This window comes from Culex pipiens, chromosome 3 (genome assembly GCF_016801865.2).
Source record: "Culex pipiens pallens isolate TS chromosome 3, TS_CPP_V2, whole genome shotgun sequence".
NCBI classification, from domain to species: domain Eukaryota; kingdom Metazoa; phylum Arthropoda; class Insecta; order Diptera; family Culicidae; genus Culex; species Culex pipiens.
The window spans coordinates 173,982,295-174,008,664 of record NC_068939.1 but is presented as its reverse complement, the minus strand read 5'-3'; the positions used below and the strand labels follow the sequence as shown (position 1 = coordinate 174,008,664).

General features: G+C 34.7%; 1 protein-coding gene across 4 annotated transcripts in view; it reads right to left on the bottom strand.

The window, feature by feature from the left end:
• LOC120417057 (GATA zinc finger domain-containing protein 10-like) overlaps positions 1-26,370 on the bottom strand; it is a 48,882-nt gene that overhangs the window by 7,802 nt on the left and 14,710 nt on the right. Inside the window, exons 1-4 of one of the 4 annotated variants that reach the window (XM_039579012.2) lie at positions 15,687-15,993; positions 4,129-4,533; positions 3,770-4,027; positions 3,124-3,709 (exon numbers count right to left, since the gene is read on the bottom strand). In XM_039579012.2, coding sequence (XP_039434946.1) covers positions 3,124-3,709; positions 3,770-4,027; positions 4,129-4,342 — 1,058 coding nt within the window. In that variant the 5' untranslated portion in view covers positions 4,343-4,533; positions 15,687-15,993. Of the gene's footprint in view, positions 1-3,123; positions 3,710-3,769; positions 4,028-4,128; positions 4,614-15,686; positions 15,994-26,370 lie in introns of those variants that run through there. The other 3 variants (XM_039579014.2, XM_052710830.1, XM_039579013.2) reach the window with 3 other exon arrangements.

The window sequence follows — 26,370 nt, the reverse complement described above, 5'->3', positions numbered from 1 at the left end:
AAAACATAAAACATAAAACATAAAACATAAAACATAAAACATAAAACATAAAACATAAAACATAAAACATAAAACATAAAACATAAAACAGACGATTTTTTTTTATAAACTGACTTCGGATAAACGAGTGCGGACTGTATTTGCATTTTTGAACCCTCAGTTTATAAATTTTAAAATTATAAACATTTTTCAAAAATATTTTGAGTATTTTTTTAGGTTTAGATTTTTGTAATTCAGAATTTAAAAAAATCAGAATTATTGAATTTCAGTTTTATGGGACTTCTTCAAATTCGGCATTTTTTCCATTTATTTGGTACTTTTTCCCGCAAGGACGATTGTCTTTAATAAATCAATAATAAATCAATGATTTTGAATTTCACAACTTTTCTTAGCGACTGTTTCTAAGAGAGGAGAAGATCAAAAAGTATTGATTTATTCAGGGCTGTGGAGTCGGAGTCGGAGTCGGAGCCGGAGTCGGTGGAGTCGGGTCTTTTTGGGGACCCGGAGTCGGAGTCGGAGTCGGAGTCGTCAAAACTCGAACAGCTGGAGTCGGAGTCGGAGTCGGAGTCGGCTAAATTTTTTTTAGCCGGAGTCGGAGTTGGAGTCGGAGCCGACAATTTTAGATAACCCGGAGTCGGAGTCGGAGTCGGAGTTATCTAAAATTCAACAAAAAATATTATTTTTATTATTGTTCATAATTTGTTACAATGCAGGTTAATTCATAAAACATCTTATATTTTTAATTGTCGCATGCACTGCGTTGCCTCTTATTTTAATTTTTTTTAAAGATTTATCAGATGCCATTATGTTTTTGAAGCATTTTTATTGTGATTGGAATGCTTGAATTGTTTTATTTCACTATGATCACTAAATGATAACCTTTTAGTCCTCTCTAACTCAAGTATGTAGTATCATAACTTAAAAAATAAAAGACAATATTGGTTTTGTATTCAGAAATATTCAATTGTTTCTTGACTACATCTTTTTGCCTATTTTTATGTACCTTTTCAATTCAAATTTGACCAAATTTAATCCAGTTCATTCTGAAAAAAGTACTTAACCCCGATAGCAAATATTTTGGAGGTTTTAAGTAAATAATTTTTCAGGAAAAAAGTTACGAGGTACATAAAAAGATTTAAAATAATAAGCACTGTTTTTGGAAATCTGAAAAAAACTCAATGAGAGTATAACTCTTCCATCAAATAATCAACGATTAAAACAATCTACTACTTCGAACTCAACATGCGCATTTTTTTATAACTAAGTAGTACTAAGTAGTACAAAAAATTAAAGTTTCACGTTTTAAATATTTGAAACTGACAAAAAATATCAAAAAAAGTTGCAACTTATTTTGAAAAAATCATTGAATATGTTAAATATATCGATTATTTTAATGTTTACTATTTCTCTACTATAATCTGAAAGTGTCGATCCTTGGGAAAACTATTTTGATATGATTGCATATTATCGTTGAATGAATCTCAAGATTTCAGTTCCAGAAGACATAAAAAAAGTTTAATTAAAAAGAAAGGATTTTAATTTATTTTCCAAACATTGTTCAACCGGTAGGATTTTTTGCGTAATGTATATTTCCCGCGCAGATATGACCAAAATGTACCAACAAAATCTTCTTGTAAGGTAGCTTTAGGGATCCTTTTGAAATATCTGTGACCTAGAAAATATTTTACCGGAGGCGCGCGATCATTCATAAAGCTTCGTTTTAGGTGAAGATTCAAGAAGTATCGCGCGCCTGCTTTAAAATATATCGAAAATTTTAAAATTAAATAAATTAAAAAAATCCTGGGTAAAATATTGTTCATGTTGCGGATTTTTGAAAAGGACCCCTTAGGCGTCCTTCCCACGAAGAAATTTTTCAGGTATATTGATTTGCAATAACAATCTCCTTCAGCCATGGCGTGATGTCCATGCACGTCTAATCTAATCTAATCTAATCAAACCCTAGCGCAGCCAATCTTTCGAAGGGATCCTGGAGAGTGCTTTAGGTTAGATTACGCCTAGCCTCTTCTTGTCATTTATTAACATTTGTAGTGCACCATTGCATTAGAATGCATTGAAACATCACAAAACGTTAAATCGACCAGGGCTACTGCGTAAAGATTACCGCAGAGATGAGTCGTTGAATTGAATTGAGTTTGAGTACGGGGTGTTCAAACAACAATACAGTTTTGAATCTACAGGGGAGGAAGAAGCGTGGGGACACACCACCATACGCTCCGAGTTTTGGTGATGTCCATGCACGTCTTAAATATAAATCAATGGAGCTTAAAAGAATTGATTCGTTTAAAATTATATTTTTAAATCACAAGTGACTTTGAGAGTCACTGCGCTTCTTATAAATGTCAGCCTAAAAGTGAACAAATTGAATTTATATGTTAATCGATCATTAAGGCTAGGTTTCTTTTAATGGTTTATTAAAAAATAACGTTCATTTCTAATAAATTAAATGTAAATTAGAAGTTATGTAAATAAATCCTTATTTACTTACAAAATTGTTCTTCTAAAAATGCCTTCAAAGCTGGATTTTTTTTATTTCTGTTTTAATAACGTATAAAACTGGTAACCTAGAAACCTTTTTTTCTGTTTTGTAATTCGAACTTATTTTCCTTGCGAAAAACTTGACACTTAGAGAGTAATTAAATAATCCTACTTATCGTTTTTTTCAAGTAATAGCTTACTATTTTTTGAAAAAAAAAGTGGAGTCGGAGTCGGAGTCGGAGCCAACAATTTGTTGAAAGCTGGAGTCGGAGTCGGAGTCGGAGTCGGCTAGAGTTGGCAGGCCGGAGTCGGAGTTGGAGTCGGAGTCGGTTGGAGCTGCAAGCCGGAGCCGGAGTCGGAGTCGGAGTCGGCTAAACTCAGAAAGCTGGAGTCGGAGTCGGAGTCGGAGTCGCTTAAAATATGACCCGACTCCGCAGCCCTGCTAGAAACTTTTGCAAAAATAATTAAGTTCCTTGTTAAGTTCTCATAAGTAAAGGTCTCAATTTCAAGCAAATAAATTATACATTAAAACCATAAATGACAATTTTACAGAGAGCTGTCCGAATAAAATAAATGGAGCAGCTCAGTACTTTGTTCACAAGAAAAAGGAACCCTGCGTAATCTTACCTTTGCTGTTGTTGCTGCTGCTGCTGCTGCTGTTGTTGCAAAGCCTGCTGCTGCGTTGGATGTATGTACTGAGTTAGCTGCTGTTGTTGTTGTTGTTGATGCTGCTGCTGTTGTTGGTTGTAATACTGTTGATAGGATTGCTGTTGTTGTTGATGTTGTTGCTGCTGCTGCAGGTGAGCATAATGCGCTTGATACTGTTGCTGCTGCTGCTGCTGTTGCTGTTGTTGTTGTTGATGGTGGATACACTGGTGGTGATGTTGATATTGTTGCTGTTGATGATACTGTTGCTGCTGCTGCTGCTGATGGGCGTACTGTTGTTGATGGGGTGAACTGCCGTACTTGCTGCTACCGTGGTGGACGGCAGCCGGACTCACGTTGCTACCGTGGCATGGAATTCCGGACGATCCGGCTGAGCAGATTTGCTGTTGTTGTTGGTTCTGGTTGGTTCCACTGTTGTTGCTGTTGGTGCTGGTGCCAGGGGGAGGTGGTGCACTATACTGGGGTGGACATATCCCGATGGACAAGGGCATCACTAGCTGGTTCGAATCACTGGTTTGCGACTTGGGCACGATCGAACTGTGGGACACTGGAATTTTTTGGAGAGCATTAAACAACCTAAATCTTGGGTCGAAGTTACCCAGCTTACCGTTACTCCCGGTGGTGGCGTAGTAACTCGCGCTGAGCAGTTTCCGCGTCCTCGGCTGGAGCCAGCAGCAGAAGAAGAGCGTCGCTAGGATGACGATCAGTATCACGATGGTCCCGATCAGGATACCCCAGATCAGCGTCGGTAGGCCCCAGATTGACTTTGCCGCCGTGGCCTCAATCGGATACATCCGGGCGGTTAGCGTCACCGACTGCTGGTAGAGACCATTGGAGCTGTTGAACAGCAGCACGTCCTCTGGCCCTGAAACAAGACAGAACAGAAACCGCAGGTTAAAACCTCAGTCACGCGTAACTTTCGCCGGGCAGAAATCAATGACTTTGCAGGAATCGTCCTCCGACTACCTGGTAGGACAACGTAGTCCTCCGTTGGTTCCGCACTAGACCCGACCGGACTAATCTGGGTGGGTGTCGGCCTGGCCGTGGTGACGACGGCCACGGTCGACGACGTCACGTTGAAGATATCGAACGCGGGTGGAGAAAACGCTAGCGTGTCCAGCAGTTTGTCAAAAAGGTTCACGTTATTGCTGGCCACATAGCCAGACGATGTTGCTGCCATGAGGAGGAAGAGGCAGGCAGGCGTCGCAGAACACGTGACCACTTGTGGCGCCAAATAAAGACGAGGCACTTGTTGCCCCCCGAAGAACCAACTGGACTCGACTGGCCGGCCGGGCTATCGATGATTTATTTACACCACACACTTGCTATTTTCACTTGCTTTTATTGTGTTTATGGGTGTCGTTTGCAGTCCTTACGAGTGGATGGTTGTTCATGCGTGTTCAAATTATAGTTGGACTGTTTAGTGGCAGTGCTGGAGAAATGCTTATTGTTTATCATACATTGTTTCCGTTAATTTTAAATTTAAATAGGCAATTGGGATAATTTTTCTTGCATAATTTCTTGACTTTGGTCAAGAATGACCTTTAACACGAATTATAATTTTCCACTTGAGCAATTCTGTACAAAATCGGCAATTTTGTGCATTATTTTTGTTTTATTTTATTTGGCTCACACATTTTGGAGGCCCTCCCTACCAAACAAGCAATTTGTAATATTGAATATTTGATCATTTTTAAATGGTAGTGTTGATCCAACATTTAAAAAATATTTTTTTTGAAAAGCTCAGGAAATTTTAACGGATGTTTAATTTTTAAACATTGAAAATAGTTTAGTTTCTGAGATACTAGAAAAAAAAAAGTTTGGACGATACTTAAACAATTTCAATTTTCTTGTATCTTTTTCTTTTATTCGCTGTGTTTCCAGACCCGGGCAGGTTGGAATAACAGAGGTAATACCATTTCAATAACAAATCGGCAATTATCCCAAAAACTGTTATTGAATTTTCTTATGGGACCATCCATAAACCACGTGGACACTTTTTTGGAAATTTCGTAATCCCTCCCCCCTCACCGTGGACAATTTTTATACAAAAAAAAAAACTTTTTTGTATGGAGAATGGGCAATTACAATCCCCCCCCCCTCCCCCCCATCCATGAATCAATCAATCAAGTTATGTTATCATAACTAAGTTTGTTTTTAAATCTTCTTGCCCCGTCGATTTTTTAATAACAAATTGTGTTATCATAACAATGTTTGTTATTGATTGAAATTTTTGAATAAAATCCAATACCGAACGAAGTTGACTTTATAGCTGTCGGCCACCATTGCTAGTACCAACCACTAGTGTCTTCCTTTTTATCTACAACCCGAGCAGACGGAAATAACTTGGGAAGGTCAGTTTTTGATATTGTGAGAAGATCGAAATATGTTATTGGGATGATCGGATTAGTTGTTAAAATAACAAAAATCAATAACAAAGATTTGTTCGAAGAATAACTTAAACTGTTATTATGTTGTTATTGCGATAACAAACCAATAACACAGAAGGAATCGTGAAGGAATAACAAGATTTGTTATTTTGTGCGGAGAGGAGGAGCAGCATAATAACAAAAAATGTTATTGAACTGGTATGTCTCAATAACAAAACAAGTTATTGTTTTGGTTTATTTGCCATTTGCAAATAAACCTGCAGTTGCCATAACTCTTCTGTACTAGTCAGGGCTGCAGAGTCGGGTACCTTCAAGCGACTTTGAATCCATACTTTGAAGACAACTCCGACTCTGGATGCAGGATATGACGTCAACGCCGACTTCAGCTCTCCAAAAATACCCGACTTCACAGATTCCGACTCCAAGTAAAAGTTGCTGAAAATTAGCTGAATCCGATGCCGTCTCCGAGGTATCTTTCCAGCTCGAACTTCAACGTCAGCTCCGACTTCCTCGCTCTGTGAAAATAATAAGAGTTTTTGTTATTCACATTTCAAAAATTCTCAATAAATAAATCAATTCCCTTAGGGAATATAACAAAATTAAAAAAAAACAACTTTCAAAAGTTAATTTTATCAGATTAATTTAAGCTTAAGGACCCCATTTCATGGTCAAATAAATGACCACGATTAAATTGGTCAAAATTATTCCATAGTTCTAGCCAATTTTAGCAAAGTCCCTTAGGGGGTATATCAAATAATTAAAAAAATCAACTTTCAAAATTTCAACTTTTTAGAATAATTTTAGCTTAAGGACCCCATTTCATGGTCAAATTAATGACCCTGACAAAATTGGTCAAAATTATCCCATAGTTTTAGCCATTATAAACAAAGTTTCTTAGGGGGTTTATCAAATAATTAAAAAAAATCAACTCTCAAAATTTCAACTTTTTAGAATAATTTTAACTTAAGGACCCCATTCCATGGCCAAAATAATGACCCCGACGAAATTAGACAAAATTATCCCAAAGATCTAAACATATTTAACAAAAGAAAAAATAATAACAGATTGTGTTATGGACACTTAAAAACTTTTCCATTTGTGCGATTTATGGTAATTTTATTTCTAAGTCAGAATACCAAACGAATAACAAATCTTGTTATTAGGAGAGTTTTTGAAATGTATAACATTTCCTCTTATTAGCGTGTTATTAAACATTTTCAATATAATATCACTTCAATACCAAATCTTGTTATTTTATCAAAAACTGTTATTATTTTTTCTTCTTGAAGTTGAAGTTCAGGATAAAATAATAACACTTTTTGTTATTTTAACAGGATTTGTTATTGAAATATTATTGATTTTGTTATTACCGTCTGCCCGGGACTTAAGGACTTCGCCGCCCTGGCCTCCTAAGTGTATGGAAGTATGGCACGGAGCGACGGCGCCGAATACCCATATTTACACAAAGAATTTTAGAGCGCCCGCCGCGGGATTCGAACCGGCGACCTCTGGATTGTGAGCCCAGTGCGCGGTCCGATTGATCCACACGGGCGGGAATCCAATACCATTTTATGTTATTTCGATCAACAACATCAGTTATTTTCAGTAAAAAAAAATCTGTTATTATTTGAATTATTATAACAGCTATTCTGGGTATTTCAATAACATGTTGAGATCTTGGTATAACAGGTTTTGATCTTCTCGTGTTATTATGAGCTATTCAATCGTATCAAAGCTTGTTATTCTTGATTTATTTCCACCTGCTCAAGGAGGTTCAATCTACAATGTCTTTGTACAATTTTAATAGAAATTTTCTGAACTTTCAGAACAAAACAGTTAAAGTTAAACTATAAGTGACGTTACCTTTATTTTTTATATTATAAGGCTGGTACAAATTGTATTTAAAGTTTCGGCCTAAACTGAAGTAAAAATTAATTCGAGTAAAAATTCTACCTTTCAAAAAAACACATCTATATTTCAAAAACATAGATACTGGGAAATTGATATTCTTAAGAAAAAAAGTTAATCAAAAAATCGGTACTTTTATTTTAAATTGTCCTCATCAATACCGACAACTTTGCCAAAGACACCAAATCGATTAGAAAATTCCTTCAAAAGATCCAGATTTTAGAATATTTACGTACTATGTTTGTATGGACATAAACTGACAGGAACTACGTAATTCAACGCCATTCCGGTCACGTAACGGCATTACCACTTTGACTTGTTCAGAATACCTTTCAAAATATGGTATTTAAAAAAAAATTATTCTGGTTAAAATTTGTAAACTTGAAGGACAAATTTTTGTATGTGATCTTTTTTAAGATAAAGCCACATCAATTTTATTTCTGTTTGAAAAGTGTTATTTTTGGCATTTAACAAAATAAAATAAAAACCTTTTTGGAAATAAATGACAAATTTCAACCCTGAAATGCCAAAACAAAAAGTTTCAAAAAATGCTGAATACATCATTACAGCTACGGTTATATATAAAAAATGAGTTTTTCCTAAACTTTGACGTCGTTCATCGATCTGTGGTCCCAAAATTTTAAATTTGTTCAGAGATTAAAAAGTTGTTATTTATTTTAAAATTAATAAAATACCGTGTATTTTGAATAGTTTACAATCGTTTTTTTTTATTTTAAGCAAAAAAACATGTACCCAAAGATCCTATTAGAGCTATTTAGTAAACGTATTCGATGCACATCTCCCCTAGTTTTGTAATACTCTCGAAATATGATAAAAAAAAAACAAATTGATTTGAAAATAATGTACAGTCCAGACTCGGTTATCCGAAGGTTTGTATGGGACTTCGGATAATCGAATAATTTTTTTTGTTTTGTATTTTTTTATTGTCTTACTTTTAACATAAAATTCGAGTTGGTTGCGTTATAAATTGAAAAATGCGTTTATTCAATATTTCATTACCGCCATTTTGGCTGCCAGCTTGGATTTCTAAATGCTAAGTCACCTTACAGCTCCTGATCGCATAAATTTCCCATATGGGTAATTCTCCGCCAACTCACACAGCAGTTGCCCCGACCCCTCTTCGATTTGCGTGAAGCTTTGTCCTAAGGGGTAACTTTTGTCCTTGATCACGAATCTGAGGTCCATTTTTTTGATATCTCGTGACGGAGGGGCGGTACGACCCCTTCCATTTTTGAACATGCGAAAAAAGAGGTGTTTTTCAATAATTTTCAACCTGAAACGGTGATGAGATAGAAATTCGGTACAAAGAGACTTTTATGTAAAATTGTACGCCCGATTTGATGGCGTACTCAGAATCCCGAAAAAACGTATTTTTCATCGAAAAAAAAAACACTAAAAGAGTTTTAAAAACTCTGCCACTTTCCGTTACTCGACTGTAAAATTTTTTGGAACATGTAATTTTAAGGGAAATTTAATGTGCTTTTCGAATCTACATTGACTCAAAAGGGTCATTTTTTTATTTAGAACAAAAATTTTCATTTTAGAAATTCGTGTTTTTTGTAACTTTGCAGGGTTATTTTTTAGAGTGTAACAATGTTCTACAAAGTTATAGAGCAGACAATAACAAAAATTTGATATTCAAACATAAGGGGTTTGCTTATAAACGTCACGAGTTATTGCGATTTTACGAAATAAAAGATAGATTCGAAAAGTACATTAAATTTCCATTAAAATGACATGTTCCAAATTTTTTAACAGTCGAGTAACGGAAAATGGCAGAGTTTTTAATTTTTTTTAGGGTTTTTTTTTCGATGAAAAATACGTTTTTTCGAAATTCTGAGTACGCCATCAAATCGGGCGTACAATTTTACACCTCTTTTTTCGCATGTTCAAAAATGGAAGGGGTCGTACCGCCCCTCCGTCACGAGATATCAAAAAACGGACCTCGGATTCGTGATCAGGGACAAAAGTTACCCCTCAGGATAAAGTTTCACGAAAATCAAAGAAGGGGCAACTTTTTCCGATTTCGTGTGAGTTGGTAGAGAATTACCCATATACATTTTAATCGTTTTTGAGTTATTGATGCAGTTTGGTTCAAAATCGTGTGCTCTTTAAAAAGAGCCTGCAACATCCAGTACTTTGTTCTAAAATAAGGATGAAATCCAGTTTTTTCGCGAAAACTTAACACGTAGCCTTATGTGTGGGACAAACTTCAAATGTTTTTTTTTCAGCTTGCTGTTTTTGCATATGGGACATTTATGCGAACATGGGCAGTTTAGAGGTCATTCTAAAGCTTAACAATCAAAAGTAAGACAACGAAAAAAAATCCTGATTCGATTATCCGAAGTTTCAATAGTCAGAAGTTAAATATTGCCAAGGTCTTCGGATAATCGAGTCTGGACTGTACTTGAATAAAATTAAATGAAGCATTTTTTAACAGATCAATTTTTGTTTGTTTTCAAATTCTGTATACAGAGCATGTTGAAATTTTAAATTTCGACTGAAATTTTACTCTGCATTTTGTAATACTTGTTGCTTCTTATACAGTCGAGACTCAATTATCCGAGAATGCTCGGATATTTATGATAAAATGTGAGAAAATATGAAATACGAAAAATAATGTTTGCCTCGAAGTTCCTTAGAAACATTCGAATAATCGAACTTCTGGACTTTTGAATGCCTTAATCTATCTACTTTTCAAGTTTGTGCAATTTCCATCACTGTGATTCACTTAAAAACCATTATTGAATTACCGGCTGCTATATATGTTCAGAACGTTTCTCAGGCAACAAACGACCCATCATAAGAATGAATGGCAAGTTATGACTATATGTCGCTGACTAAAGGGAAACTTTTCTGATTGTATTTTGGTATGAGTGATAATGGCTACCGTTTGAGAGTGATTTTTATTCTTGTCACGTACCAAATCCTTACTTTTTATAAAGAACATCCCAAAACTGTTACTTTTCCTCGTTTCATGGAAAAATAGAATTTCAACAACACGAAAAATAGTTTACATTGCAGTATTTTCCTCATCCTACAAGCAAACAAAAAAAAACGCTATCATCATCAGTCACGTGTCTAAACTTTGACCCACAAACCGGGACACCCGGGAGGAAAAACAACGCATGGAGTGCAAGTTTTCCCCCGTGAAATTGTGGAAAACCGAGCTAAAGTGTAAAAGACAAAAGAGCTCCCAAAACGTTGCACAGCTAGATAGTGGTGAAAATGAATGATCCACGTCCTCGCAAAATGGGGGTCGTCCCCGCCGCGCCTCTCAACTTTCCCCACAACTTTAAGTTTTGCTAACAAGATTAGTTCCGTTTCCCCGCTCTTGGCTTAGGTACACAACAACAACGGTGAAACAAATTAGTAAATAAAAAGTCTTTATGTTGAAGTGCTATTACTTCGCCGGGAACAAGTTCAAGGTTTTTTGTTCTCAAACTTAATAGAATAACTTGTTTGCAATGGAGCCACTTGCTCGCTTTCTCATTATTCTAATTAATTTTCACCTCACGAATTGCGCCAATCGATTGGTCGCTGCAATTATCCGTTCCGGCATTGCGTAGAGCTTGGCACTGACATTGAAAAAGAAGCATAGACTAATATCGTTAGAGCACATACACTGTTATTCAAGACAGAACACGACCAAATGCACGCAGCTACACCTTAAATGTAAGTCTATGACTGGAGTATTTGCAGAGCAGCCATACATGACACCAGCTTCTTGACTTAATTGCTCATCGAATTTGCCAGTTATTTGGTTCCACAATTCCAATGGAATCGAAGCTCAGGTATGTTTGTAAAAGTGGCCTATGTTGAAACAACAAAATAGGACCATCTTGCGTTCAAACAAAGACAAAATAAGCGTAGGCGAATAAGAAGTCACGTTTAGTCTGTCATTAGCTTCCTTCCTCCTAATAGTGAAACCAATTTTGGTCTTGGTAACCGCAGTTTGCGATGGCACAAGTGAAATAATTAAATCGTGAAGTGGATGCGACACTTCCTCACATTAAAAAAAATCAGTGCTTATTTCTTAAATGAAATTTTACGCTTTTCAACCTGACTCTTTGATGTATCCCAGAAAACGACTGGCAAAATACCAACCGAGTTGCATTGTTCAGATGCCAGTAGAAGAAAAATATTATGAATTGCTAATGAAACCTAACTCGGCAGCAATTTCAATTGATTAGGTATGCAATCGCTTGCAACGAAATGATCGAATTGTTGCCCCAGATCAGCCCACCTGGATAACAAACTTTCACTGTTCGCTATCGCCCAGCACCCATCAGCTCATCAAGTCAAGAACGGTTGCGTTCAGCTGGAAAAGGAAATACATTAGGGAACTATCGGTGTGTCAATTGCTTCCAGGTCAACTGTTGTTGTTCGAACTTGCGACTGCATTGTTTAATTCTGGGAAATTTTTGAGATCATCCGAATGAAATGTGAAAACAAACAGTGTTTGAAATGAAATAACGTTAACTTTAATCATCAAAAAGCATGCTTGTTTTTGCTTTATGAAATTGCCCCCCAATTGCGTGGGTTAAAAAAATAACCTCTGGAAAAGAAATTCGTGGAACAGCCACCGGTGGGAGGATGCCGAACTGTTCATAAAAGGCTCTTTAATTTGTAATGATTGATAAAGGTTTCTTCTCCGCTACATTAGATTCATTTTGCAGCTTTGCCATTTTTAACAGTACAATTCTTGACTTTTTTTTGATAAGGTCCTATAAACAAATGTAAACATTGAGTGTATCCCTTTCACACCTTATGTCAAAGTCCATCGGAGTAAGCGGGATACACTCAATGTTTACATTTGTTTATAGGACCTTATCAAAAAAAAGTCAAGAATTTTAAAAATTAACACATTTTTCATTACAATCTCATTGCATAATAGATCCATATGAAGTTTGTAACAAAGTTATCTTAAATATCTTTTGAAATTTTTACATTTAATAAGAATTTATTTTCTTTTTACCCATCATGTTTAAAAAATATTTTAAAATTAAAAAAATAAATAAAACAGAGGCAGAAAATGAAACTTTTGTGAAATTATTCGATCTTTTCGAAAATAATAATTTGATTTTTTTTATCAAAGCTAACATTTCAAAAGGGCGTAATATTGAATGTTTGGCCTTTTTGAAATTTTAGTCTTGATTCATAAAAAAAATCTAAATATCGTTATCGAAAAGATCGGAAAATTTCACGAATGTTTCATTTTTTTACATTGAATATCGGACCATTAGTTGCTGAGATATCAACAATAGAAAATAAGGGATTGTTTGAGTGAAACCAAAAAAAATCTTTTTTTTTTCTATTTCTTTTATCTGCTGTATCTCAGCAACCAGTGGTCCAATATTCAATGTTTCATAGATGAAGTTGTAGGAAATATTCTGAACTTATCGAAAAAAATATTTTCAGTCCATTCCTGAATCATAGACACTATTTTAAAAAAAATATAAAAACCAGAATTTTTCGGACAACATTTAACTTTGAATGGCTATATTTTGAAAACGATGCATTTAACCAAAAAAATTGTAAGGTACTTTTCGATTGCAAATTAGATTTACGTGAAAAATGAGGTAAAAAAATTGTATGTACATAATTTCAATTTTTAACAAAAAATCACTATTTAAAAAAAAATCATAACTCGTCTTCAAAATTTTGATCCATGCTTTTGAATGGCTTAAAAGATGCGGGGATTTGTCCCCTAAAAATGTGAAGAAAATAAAAAAAGAATTTTGGGAACTTGAATTTTTGCGAAATCAAATTAAAAGAAAAATCACCAAATATTTTTTCCGTGTACCTATTTTTTTGAATAGTCCTCATCAATACCTACAACTTTGCACAAGACACCAAATCAATCAAAAAACGTACCATTGGGAAAGTAGTCAAATTTTAAAAATTTTGCCACGTGGATATCAAATGATTGAAATTTGATTGGAAATACAAAAAAAATAAAAAAAAAATCGATAAAAAAAATCAGATTCTAAGTCTTTGCTAAAGTATCAAATGACTGGGAAACTTTCGATCATTTGATGTCTATTTCAGAAACATAACATAAGAATTTGTCTGAGAAATTGTGAAAATTTTGAGCAATTTAAAAAAAAATGCGTTCAAAATTATCAGAAGTTGTAAAAAAGATCTAATTATAATATTTTTTAAATACGTTTTCGTTGAAAATAAGAGTAGGTAGAGAAAATTCTCATATGTTTGGCAGGTTAGGCGCTCCTAACTTCATCCAATTAACTGATTTTCACATTAAAAAAAAATTGTAAAGCTTTGATAAAAATTACAAATTCATACAATCTTAGAAGATATTAATGAAAAGTTTTTTTAGTCTATTTACTTCTGACAGCTTAACCGTTTTGGTCATCCACTGCATTTTTTTAAAACGTAGTTTTATGGAAATTTCAGTTTTTTTTAATGAAAATTTCAGTATTTTTTATTACAAGGATGATTTGAAAAAAGTGGTTTCATTAACATTATAACTTTACAAAATTGATAATATAGTTAGTTCATTATGATCACAGCCAAACTTCCTGAAACATCATAATACATAATAAATCATAATAATTTGATAATAGATAACTTTCGGGTTTTGTAGAACGCATCAAAATATTTTTTAAATAGTGCGTCCAGCCAGAAAATTCGGGGAATTTTCTGTAACCGTGAATTTTTGAATATTGGGATTTTTTTTATTGTGTCCTGGTTTTCCCAAAATTGAAAAATAAAATACTACATATTTTGGTCTACTTATTAAGATTTGGTTGTGAAAATAATGAAAATAGTAGCATATTTACACCCAAAACTGGGCAGCGCTCGTCCGAGAGAATAATGGCCTCGAGTCGAGAGAATGGTGATACCATTCACGGACACAGAGAACACAGCTCGAGATGGGCGATAGAACTATTCCCTCGAGGTCCATTGTCAAAAAAAAAAGTTCATGCGTCAAACAAAAAAACCAAAAAAGTCGACTCCGGGAATCGAACCAGAGACAAACCAACCAAATGACTTTACTGCCTCCTTTACTGTTACCAACCCACACCATCAAAACAAATGTGTTCATTCGTTAATTGGGTCCTAAAATGAAGCTTAGATTGCTGATATTATTGTTTACAGCGATAAAGCTTATTTTTCTAGCTACAATGACCCTTTGTACGACCACAAAGAGTTTAAAATAGATTTTTAAATCAATTTTGAAAAATTAACCTCGTGGTCCCTCGTGGTGATCAGAAATGGTTTTTAATCGTGTTTTTTACCGTTGTACATAAAAATTGACATAGGGCTTTAGTACCCAATTGAGACCTCGAGGGAATAGTTTTCTCGTCCATCTCGAGCTGTGTTCTCTGTGTCCGTGAATGGTACCACCATTCTCTCGACACGAGGCCATTATTCTCTCAGACGAGCGCGCCCCAGTTTTTTTTGATTTCATAATAAATTTTTGGATTTCAAGCCTAAAAACTTAACAAATGTTTTGAAAAATGTTTTTTTAAGTATATTGAAAAAAAATCTCGGGATTTCAAAATTGTTCGTCCTGTTTCCCGGGAAATTCAGAACCCAGGAAAATTGGACGCCCCATAAAGAGGTTTATGAATATTTTTGTAGCCTTTTTGTATGGACAGCTGCCATAACTGTATGGCGACTCGTCAAACCAGTAAACTCAATTGAACAACCACATTACTTAAATTAGGTAACACAACTTGCACAACTTGATAACATCAACCCGCTCTGCTGTTGTTTGCAAATGTTGTGTTCTGTATTCTAACACAACTGGCTACCGCGGGCATCATCACAACACATCACAACACAGTCCAGCCTCGTCATTATCCTCGGTACAAGCCAGCTTTGCTGCGATGATTAATCGCCTTCGGGATCGTGGTGTGACACACACGGCCTGGTTCTCTCCTGACCGCGTTGGACACAATAGACACAATCCCGACGATTCGTTGTGGTTTGTCGACGTGAACACTATTGCACCATACTATTGTATCATCACGCGAAATCTCACAGACATCACTCACAGCACTACTGTATAGTAATATTCTTGATGATGATGTGTGTTTTTCCCCACTAGCACTGGGTTGAAATCTCTCACTGACGCCCTCGTGACACATTTAATCGCTCTTGTTGAACACTTTCAGATCCGAAGCCGCATATGAATCCTAATGTGAGTGCAGAAACAACCATCCATCCTCATCGTACCGTGTAAAATCTTCGTGACACACCAACTTTGAACTCCCAAAAGAGAGATATTTCAGCAGCGGCCAGTTGGTAAACAAAACGAAAAAAAAAATCCAGAACACCAAGAAAAAAAAATCGCGCCAAAAAAGGACACTCGACAAAAAACAAACAGCTGACCACGACGAGACACCACCGTCTTTTACGCGATTCCCGAACACTGACCAAACGCAAACATCCCGAGCACCGGTCAAAAGCGGAGTGAAGAGCCCCAACCGACCAACGAGAATGACGACGACGGCGATGGGAGCTTCGTGTAATGATTCACTTTCATGCATGCGCTCCGCTGTACTGACTGTCTGGTGCCGACGACGACGACGACGACTCTGCTGTCAGAACCGTTCTGATGGTCGTTCGGGTGAGACTCGCGTTGAAGAACACTTAAACGGGCGTGAAATATTTTCTGTTGCTGAGCAAAGTTGGAATTTTGGTCAGTAACGGCGCCGGCCGTGTTAGGAGGTAGATCTCAAGGAATAATCCAAAGAGGTGTAACAACTTTATTGATGTTCCAGTAATACAATTTTTCGATTTTCCAAGAACTTTAATCATCTTTAATCATGAAAAAAAACATCATTTTGAGCTCTAAAATAATTATTTAGAATACTTATGAAATAATATTCAAATTTTAGTAAGGTGCTCAATTTAAAAAAAAAATAAAATCCGGGAAGCGCTATATGTGCTACAATCCTGTTCAGCGAACCCACAATTATGAAAGTTAGATAAGTTTATTGCCATAACTGAATTTTCAATATTTTATCAATAGGCCTATATTATAGATTGCAAATTCCAAACATATTTTAATTTATATTTGATGCTTATATAATTCGAATTTTGGCGGTGATATTTTGGCTTGGATTTCGAATAACGATGTTTCGATTTTATGTAATTTTGTTGATACTTACGACTTTAATACGATTATTTTAATTATATATAATCAATTACACCTGATAAATTAAGAGTATTACAAATAGACATTTTTGCAAATTTCTGAAGATTAACATAAATATCTTTACTAAAATTTTTGGTTAAATTGTTTTCTAAGACAGGGGAGGAAAAAAAAAACATTACAATAGTTTATGTAAATGAATTCATGAAAATATTTTTTTCTTCAAAGCTTCGCGTCTTTTGCGATCTGTGGCCAAAAAACATATCTTGTATATAGCCTTAATTTGCCAGATTTTATAAAACATGCAGAAATACCGAAATAAAATGTAGTCTAAATACATATATTTTGCCCTTGATTTTTAGGGAAAATTTTAAAAAGGAAAAATTAAAAATCATTTTTAAAATTGAATCGAAATTGCTGTCCAAAAGTACTATAATTTTTTTGATTGAATTAACCGTTGCACTCAAAAATTGTTTTTTTTTAATTTTCGTACATTTTTTTCTTCAAGACTTCCAAAATTTGACAATCAGTTTCAATGTTTTAATGTAAAAAAATAATCTTATATTTTCAATAAAAATACAGTCGACTTGCTGGCTGTCAATCTTCTTGATATCAATATTGTTCCATCTGTCAAATAGTTTCTGAGCAGTTCTCTACGGAATCGATCTTTTTTCTTTAATTTTAATTTTTGTATTTTTTAATCCGGCTGAAACTTTTTTGGTGCCTTCGGTATGCCCAAAAAAGCCATTTTGCATCATTAGTTTGTCCATATAGGGGAAATATGCCCATTTTAATCACTCTAAGCCGTTCGACCAATTCTCATCACTTTTGCCGTTTCCGCTATGAAATCAACATTTTCAGATGTATCAACAATTGAGAGTTGCTTGCTCACTTTTGTTTGAGCTATTTATAACTTTGAAACAGTCAAAAACACTTTATGAAAGCTGTAATTCATGATCAAAGTGCTGATAGGCCGATAATAGAAATATGCTGAGAAAGGGTATAGTTACCCTAATTTTCCATACAAATTTGGTAGCTGTCCATACAAAAATGATGTATGAATCTGTATCTTTTGAAGGAATTTTTTTATCGATTTGGTGTCTTCGGCAAAGTTGTTGGTATGGATATGGACTGCACTGAAAAAAAATGACACAGGGTAAAATTTTTTTTGGTGATTTTTAATTTCACTTTTTATCACTAAAACTTGATTTGCAAAAAAACACTATTTTTATTTTTTTTTATTTTTTGGTATGTTTTAGAGGACATCAAATGCCAACTTTTCAGAAATTTCCAGAATGGGCAAAAAATCTTTGATCGAGTTATGATTTTTTGAATCAATACAATTTTTTTCAAAAAATCGATATATTGGTCGCAAAATTTTTCAATTTCATTTTTCGATGTAAAATTGAATTTGCAATCAAAAAGTACTTTAGTAATATTTTGATAAAGTGCACCATTTTCAAGTTATAGCCATTTTTATGTAACTTTTTTCAAAATAGTCGCAGTCATTGATTTTTTTAAAATAGTGCCCATGTTTGCCCGATTATGAAAAAAATATTTTTGAAAAGCTGAGAAAATTCTCTTTTTTGAACTTTGTTGATACGACCCTTAGTTGCTGAGATATTGCCATGCAAAGGTTTAAAAACAAGAAAATTGATGTTTTCTGAGTCTCACCCAAACAACCCTCCATTTTCCAATGTCGATATCTCAGCAACTAATGGTCCGATTTACAATGTTGAAAGATTTTTTGCCCATTCTGGAAATTTCGGAAAAGTTGGCATTTGATGTCCTATAAAACAAATAAAAAAAGGGTTTTTTTTTGCAAATCAAGTTTTAGTGACAAAAAGTGAAATTAAAAATCACCAAAAAAATTTTTACCGTGTATCATTTTTTTTCAGTGTAGTCCATATCCATACCTACAACTTTGCCGAAGACACCAAATCGATCAAAAAATTCCTTCAAAAGATACAGATTTTTGAATTTTCACATATCATTTTTGTATGGATAGCTACCAAATTTGTATGGAAAATTATATGGACAAACTAATGATGCAAAATGGCTTCTTTGGCAATACCGAAGGCACCAAAAAAGTTTCAGCCGGATTAAAATATACAAAAAAAAATCGAATGACCGAAATTTCAAAGAATTGCTCTTCTTCAAATAGCATGCCTTGATTTCTCGTTCTATAATTTGATACCTCCCGCTCTCGACAATCCCTTCAATGTCAACACTGTAACCGTTGGTCACAGTTCTTGAACGAACCTTCACTTTTCAATTTATTTCCCGTTCATACAACACTACACGACACAAGCAGTGAAGGGTTATCCGTACCGCTGCAAACACGCAGATCCTGACAGCGCTAGGTCAGGACTGCACGAAAAGTGGGAGGGAAAGAAAATGGTGGATTTTCCCACCCAAAATGATAAGGTAATGTTTACCTCAGCCGCCGACGACAACATTCGGCCTCTTTTATTATCAGGCGTCCGTGCGGTGTAGTCGAGGATCCAGGTGCCAGTACCGCAACTTTGTGCTGGACACGTCTAGGCCTTCTGGAGGAAGTGCCGCGGAAGTTACTCTCCCGCTCCGGAACTCGACCCCGTACGGGTTTGGTCAACCTAGCCCTGTAAGTGCAGAGTGCCGTTGGCTACGTTTCCCGTCAAGGACCACGACAATCTCTGGCGCGCGGCGCCATAAACGCAAAGGAGATTCCCCCTCTCGGCGCGACCGGATTGGTGGAAGCCAGGTCCGCCGATTACGACAACGAGGGAAGACGCCTGCCGCAGGAAGGATCGGCAACGCCCGCTCGACCTTGCCTCGCGGTTTCCAGCGCAGCAACAACAACAGCCGTCAACCGTTATTCGGCTGCAACAAAGACGACCCCCCCCCCCCCCCCCACGGGACTTCCGGCGGCACAGTCGAGGGCGCTCCTGTGACCGGCCAACGCAGAGGAGAACGCCGAAGGCGTTCAATCCCGGAGAGCTGCTGCTGGTAAAAACGGTACGTTTAGTCCCTGAAGTGCTCACCCCAAAAACACACACACACTTTACACGATACAGAAAAATACACGATTTAAAGTTGAAAAGTGTGGTTCTTGATTTTTATTTCCTTTCCGAGTCTCTCTTGAATCGCTTAGTAGTAATGCCGACCCTGAGATGATGAGTAGTCAGTAGCTTAGGTCTACGACTACCTTTTAATAAATGGTCTCTGCCCTGAAAAAATGGAATGAGTTAGCCCTCCTTGACAACTGATCAAGCCATTAGTTTCAACACAGAGAGAGTCCATTGTAATTTAAAAATTTAAAATTAAACATAACTTTTGAAAAGGTCTGCAAACAGATAATTTTCCTTATTTCATATTTGATACCAAATTTAAAATTTTGAAATTATTTATAATGAAAAGATCAGAAAATTTCACAAAAGTTTCATTTTTTAACATTGAAAATCGAACCAATAGTTTCCGTGAATTCTGTATCTCAACGTCTCAGAGAGAAAATTGTAGGAAATTTTCTCAGCTTTAAAAAAAACGAATGACAGGGTTGGCTTACCTTTATCAAGTTTTTTTAAACAAAAAATGTAAAAAAAATCCGAAAATTATAACCTAAAAGTAACTATTACTCCAAAACGGTAAACTTTATCAAAAGTTCGGTAAAGAACTATTCAATTGCAAATTTCATTAAGGGACCATCCACAAGCCACGTGGACACATTTTTGGAAATTTCAATCAATCCCACACAATTTCCATACAAAAAAATCTTTTTTGTATTGAGCGTGAACAATCGAAACCCCCCCCCCCCCACCCCCCCCCCCCCCCTTAAAGGCGGCCACGTGGTTTATGGATGGTCTCTAAGCTTCGGAAAATATTTAAAAAAAAATTAACCACGTTTCGATAATTTTTCAAAACCCACAACTCACAAATTTATATTTCTGGAACCAGATTTTGCACCATCATGCACTATGGCTCAAAAGATGTCTTTTTGAGTCCCATAAAACATAAAAAAAATTCAAAAACTTAAAAATACGTATTTTGGGAATCCAGCTTTTAGCGAAATAGAAAATGGGTAATTTTTTGAAACGTGACATTTTTTCTGAAAAGTCCAAGACGCCAAATGGATAAGAAAAATTCCATTTCAAGATAAAGATTTTCATAAATTTACGAAAACATTTTGTATGACCGACCCGCAAAATTGCATGGAAACTTGTATGGAAAAGAAAATGATTTAAAATAGAATATTTACAAACTATCGGATTATTTTTGGGCCCAGTCGAGAAAAAATACTAAAAATATAAAAAAAATCTTAAAAATCGTAAAAACTGGTCAACAAAATAAAAAAATAATAATGAAACAATACTCCTTTTGAAAAATTAACGTAACAAGTTCTTAAACGAAAATAATGGACTATTACATCCGTGAAAACCCAAAATTCACACCACCTACGTGGCACGAACTATCGTCTGTCTGCGAGAGACGGTACGAAGTCGAGGATTTTCCTTTTTATTTTTATTTTTTTCCGCCAAACTGTGTGTGATGTCCCCAGGTAAGGGTATCATGCTACCATGCGAATACAAGCTCTCGTTTAACACACAGCTGATGGATGGTTTGTCGCACAAAATACACACGGTGGTGCATTCCGATGGTTTGAAAATTTGCCAAAATGTTGTTGTTTTTATTTAAGTTCGTACAGTTTAGATTGGTTACAAGGTTAGAAATTTATGAACAGCTCAAGGATTAATTTTTTAAGGGAAATGGACATTCAAGCCCACCGTGCATCGCTACTCCAAATCCTCAAACGGAAAAAAAATCCAACATGATAGAGTGACTAGAGGTGAAAGTGAAGCAGCAAACTTGTAAAAAAAAGCATGCCCGGCTAGAACATTCGCATGAGTTGCTTCGAGCTGTGCTGGTAGGAAAGCGTTTACGGGAAGGTAAGCTGAAAAAAAGTCCATTCGCTGGAATTTTCTAAACGTTTCTTTTTTGTACTGCATCAGCAGTTTGAAGCTGAAATTAGGTCTCACTGAGATGACATAGATTTGTTTTTAAATGCATTTATGAGCATGGATTAGATAGTGTAAGTTACTTTTTTCTTACTGTTTTACTTTTTTAACTATCTATACAAAAGCATAATTTCCCCATGACATAACAATCATAATCGGAATGGATCTGAGAAAATGTGACGTAAAATCATCTCTCCATGGTATCCCGTGGAGTGTCATAACGGGGTGCTGTATTTCATGTGGGTTTGCAACATACCATCAAGTCAGAAGGAACTCATTAAAAGTCATGCTGCGCGCACAAAGGTGCTGGCTGGACAGGAAAAACGTTAATGATCGTCTGGTTGTAATCGATCCCCGGTTTGATTTGGGATTAGGAAGTGAACATTCGCAACTGAACAGGGATGATTCTAGTTTTTTGCAATTTGTGGCCAGTGCACAGTGTTCGGAATGGCAAAATTAAGTGGAATAAATTGATAATTCCTTTATTTGACGTCCTAGCCAAATGGTGTCTTCGGAAGAGTTGTTGTACTTGATAAGAGCTATCTTTTGAAGTTATTGACATACAGGGTGACGACCTTCCAGGGTGCAACCAAAAACTAACTTTGTTGGATGACGTTGTAGAGCTTTGGTGTCTTCGGCAAAGTTGTAGAGAAGAAAATTTCATGAAAGTTTGTCGAAGGCGCCAAATTTGTAGTTCTTAATCTACTCGAGATATACGCCATTTTTGTAAAAATGGTCCAAAAAAGCACTTTTTTGGTGATAACTCAAAATGTAAGCATTTTAGCGGCCTACTATGTTCTGAAGAGTTGTTTATGACATAAAATTACACATCTTTGCCGAAGACAGCAAAATGTTTTGAGCCTTTATTGAGGAGTTATAACAATTTTAAGTGATTTTGAGCCTATTTTCAAGTTGCTATGTTTTCAAAATGGCGCATTTTGGCGCAAACCGAACAATGCACCTGAAAGTACACACATTCAACTACATTTCCTGAAAATATCTCCGTGTCTATCGGTGTCTATTTTTAGATATCTCAATTTGAATTTGACGGTTTTTAATCAATTTATTTATAATTTTTAAGCGGAATCTTATTGAAAACGTGGTAATAATCGGTAAATTGAAGGGTAAATTGATCGATTTTTATGGAAAATACATTGTCTATGAAAAAATACGAAAAACGTTCTAAAGTTACCAAATAAATAAGTAAATACTTGATTTTCAATACGAACAATTGTTTAATATTTTAACTTACATTATTTTTGGGCTAAATATGTTTTTATTCATAATTTAAGAATGTGTGTCATAATTTTATGCATAAACAATGTGTTTTCCATGAAAATCGACCAATTTACCGTTCAATTTACCGATTATTACCACGTTTTCAATAAGATTCCGCATAAAAATTATAAATAAATTGATTAAAAACCGTCAAATTCAAATTGAGATATCTAAAAATAGACACCGATAGACACGGAGATATTTTCAGGAAATGTAGTTGAAAGTGTGTACTTTCAGGTGCATTGTTCGGTTTTGCGCCAAAATGCGCCATTTTGAAAACATAGCAACTTGAAAATAGGCTCAAAATCACTTAAAAATTGTTATAACTCCTCAATAAAGGCTCAAAACATTTTGCTGTCTTCGGCAAAGATGTGTAATTTTATGTCATAAACAACTCTTCAGAACATAGTAGGCCGCTAAAATGCTTACATTTTGAGTTATCACCAAAAAAGTGCTTTTTTGGACCATTTTTACAAAAATGGCGTATATCTCGAGTAGATTAAGAGCTACAAATTTGGCGCCTTCGACAAACTTTCATGAAATTTTCTCCTCTACAACTTTGCCGAAGACACCAAAGCCCTACAACGTCATCCAACAAAGTTAGTTTTTGGTTGACACCCTGGAAGGTCGTCACCCTGTATGTCAATAACTTCAAAAGATAGCTCTTATCAAGTACAACAACTCTTCCGAAGACACCATTTGGCTAGGACGTCAAATAAAGGAGTTATCAATTTATTCCACTTAATTTTGCCATTCCGAACACTGTGCAGTGTGAAATAATTGTTGTAGTTGTTTTTTGTTGTAATTTAGTCTTTTTATGTCAGTGTTGATTTTTTTTTAAATTTTTGGCCGCTTTGGTAATTTTGGTCAATTTGTAATTTTTGTAATTTCTGTTTTTTGGACATTTTCGTCATTTTGGTAATTTTGGTCATAAGCATTTTGACAGTTATTTTCCAGGTTCCGAGGCAACAGGTAATTATTTAACAAAACCCGCAATGTAGAAAGGCATCTGGAGAGGCCACCTATTGTTTAACACTTCGTGTTTTGTGGAAAAGTTATCTGTTGTCACGAATTTGCAAAATAGTTACAACTGTCAAAATGCTTATTCGCTCTTTTCAAATGTTGCTCCAGATTTAGATGATGGTCATTTTTGCCATTTTCGTCACTTTCTTAATTTTTGTAAATTTCGTAATTTAGGCTGTGCAAATATTTTTCAAAGTTTATGTCGCCCTTAAAAATTGGTCCAAAAAATCAGGGGGCAAAAAAATATTTTTCCAAAAAAAAAAAAAATTTCCATGAAAATAGAAGTCTAATCAACTGAAAACAATCTAAAATGCATTTTTCTGCATTGATAATCATGTTTAGCATGTTTGGGCTTGTTTAAAAATGTTTTGAATTTTTATGAAATTCCAATGTACAGCACAGCAAAAAAAATATTTTTCGCAAAAAATAAAATTTTCCTCAATACTTAGAAATTTTGGGAACTAATGATGGCAAAACAACTGGACAGGTATATAATGCATTTTAAAACACTTTTTTCATTGAAATGTTGAAACCATGGCACGTAAATTATATTTTTTATACTTTTTTATTTTTTTGCCCCCCCCCCTCCCCCTCCTTCGACTTTGGTCAGAGTCGAGGGACATAAACTTAAAAAAATATTTGCAACGGCCTTACACAATTTTCGTAATTTTCGTGGTTTTCGTGGTTTTCGTAATTTTCGTAATTGTTGTAATTTTTGTAATTTTAGTAATATTCGTAATATTCGTAATAATCGTAATTTTCGTAATTTTCGTAATATTCGTAATATTCGTAATATTCGTAATTTTCGTAATTTTCGTAATTTTCGTAATTTTCGTAATTTTCGTAATTTTCGTAATTTTCGTAATTTTCGTAATTTTTGTAATTTTTGTAATTTTTGTAATTTTTGTAATTTTCGTAATTTTCGTAATTTTTGTAATTTTCGTAATATTCGTAATTTTTGTAATTTTCGTAATTTTCGTAATTTTCGTAATTTTCTGAAATTTCGTAATTTTCGTATTTTTTGCAATTTTCGCAATTTTCACATTTTTTGTAATTTTTGTAATGCTTGTAATTTTGAAATTTTCGTAATTTTTGTAATTTTCGTAATTTTCGTAATTTTCGTTATTTTTGTCAATTTCGTTATTTTCGTCAATTTCGTTATTTGCTTAATTTTCGTAATTTTCGTAATTTTGTAATTTTCCTAGTTTTCGTAATTTTCGGTTCTTTGTAATGTCAATTTTCTTATGAAAATTTTCATAATTTTCGTATTTTTTGTATGTTTTGTAATTTTCGTCATTTTCGTCATTTTTGTCATTTTTGTCAATTTCAGCATTTCGTCATTTTGTTTATTTTAGTAATTCTGGTAATTTGTGTCATTTTTGTCATTCCTGTCATTTTGGCAGTTTTTTGTCATTTTGATCACTTTGGACATTTAGGTCATTTAGGTCATTTTGATAATTTTGATCTTTTTGGTCATTTTGGTAATTTTGATCATTTTGATCTTTTTGGTCTTTGTGGTCATTTTGATCATTTTGATCTTTTAGGTCATTTTGGTAATTTTGGTAATTTTGGTCATTTTGGTCATTTTGGTCGTTTTGGTCATTTTGGTAATTTTGATCATTTTGGATCATTTTGGTCATTTAGTTAATTATGGTCATTTTGGTCATTTTAATCATTTAAATCATTTTGGTCATTTTGGTCATTTTGGTCATTTTGGTCATTTTGATCATTTTGGTCATTTTGGTAATTTTGATCATTTTTGTCATTTCAGTCATTTTGGTCATTTAGGTCATTTAGGTTATTTTGGCCATTTTGGTCATTTTGGTCATTTAGATCATTTTGGTAATTTTAGTCATTTTCGTCATTTTGGTCATTTAGGTCATTTAGGTCATTTAGGTCATCCAGGTCATTTTGGTCATTTAGGTCATTTTGGTCATTTAGGTCATTTTGGTCATTTTGATCATTTTCGTCATTTTGGTCATTTTGGTCATTTTGGTCATTTTGGTAATTTCGGTCATTTTGATCATTTCAGTAATTTTGGTCATTTCACCCATTTTGGTGATTTTCGTCGATTGGTAATTTTGACCAACTCGGTAATTTTGGTCGTTTCGGTCTTTTTGGTCATTTTGATCATTTTGGCCATTCGGTCATTTAAGTCATTTCGGTCATTTAGGTCATTTAGGTCATTCGGTCATTTATGCCATTTTGTTCATTTCGGTAATTTAGGTCATTTAGGTCATTTTGGTAATTTTGGTCATTTTGGCCATTTGATCATTTTGGTCGTTTCGGAAATTTTGGTAATTTTGGTGGTTTTGGAAATTTTAGTCATTTTGGTTATTTTGGTAATTTCAAATATTACGATCATTTTGGACATTTTGGTAATTTTGATCATTATGGTCATTTTAGTCTTTTTGATTATTTTGGTCAATTTTGTTTTTTTTTGCAATTTAGAATGTTTAAATTTTACAGA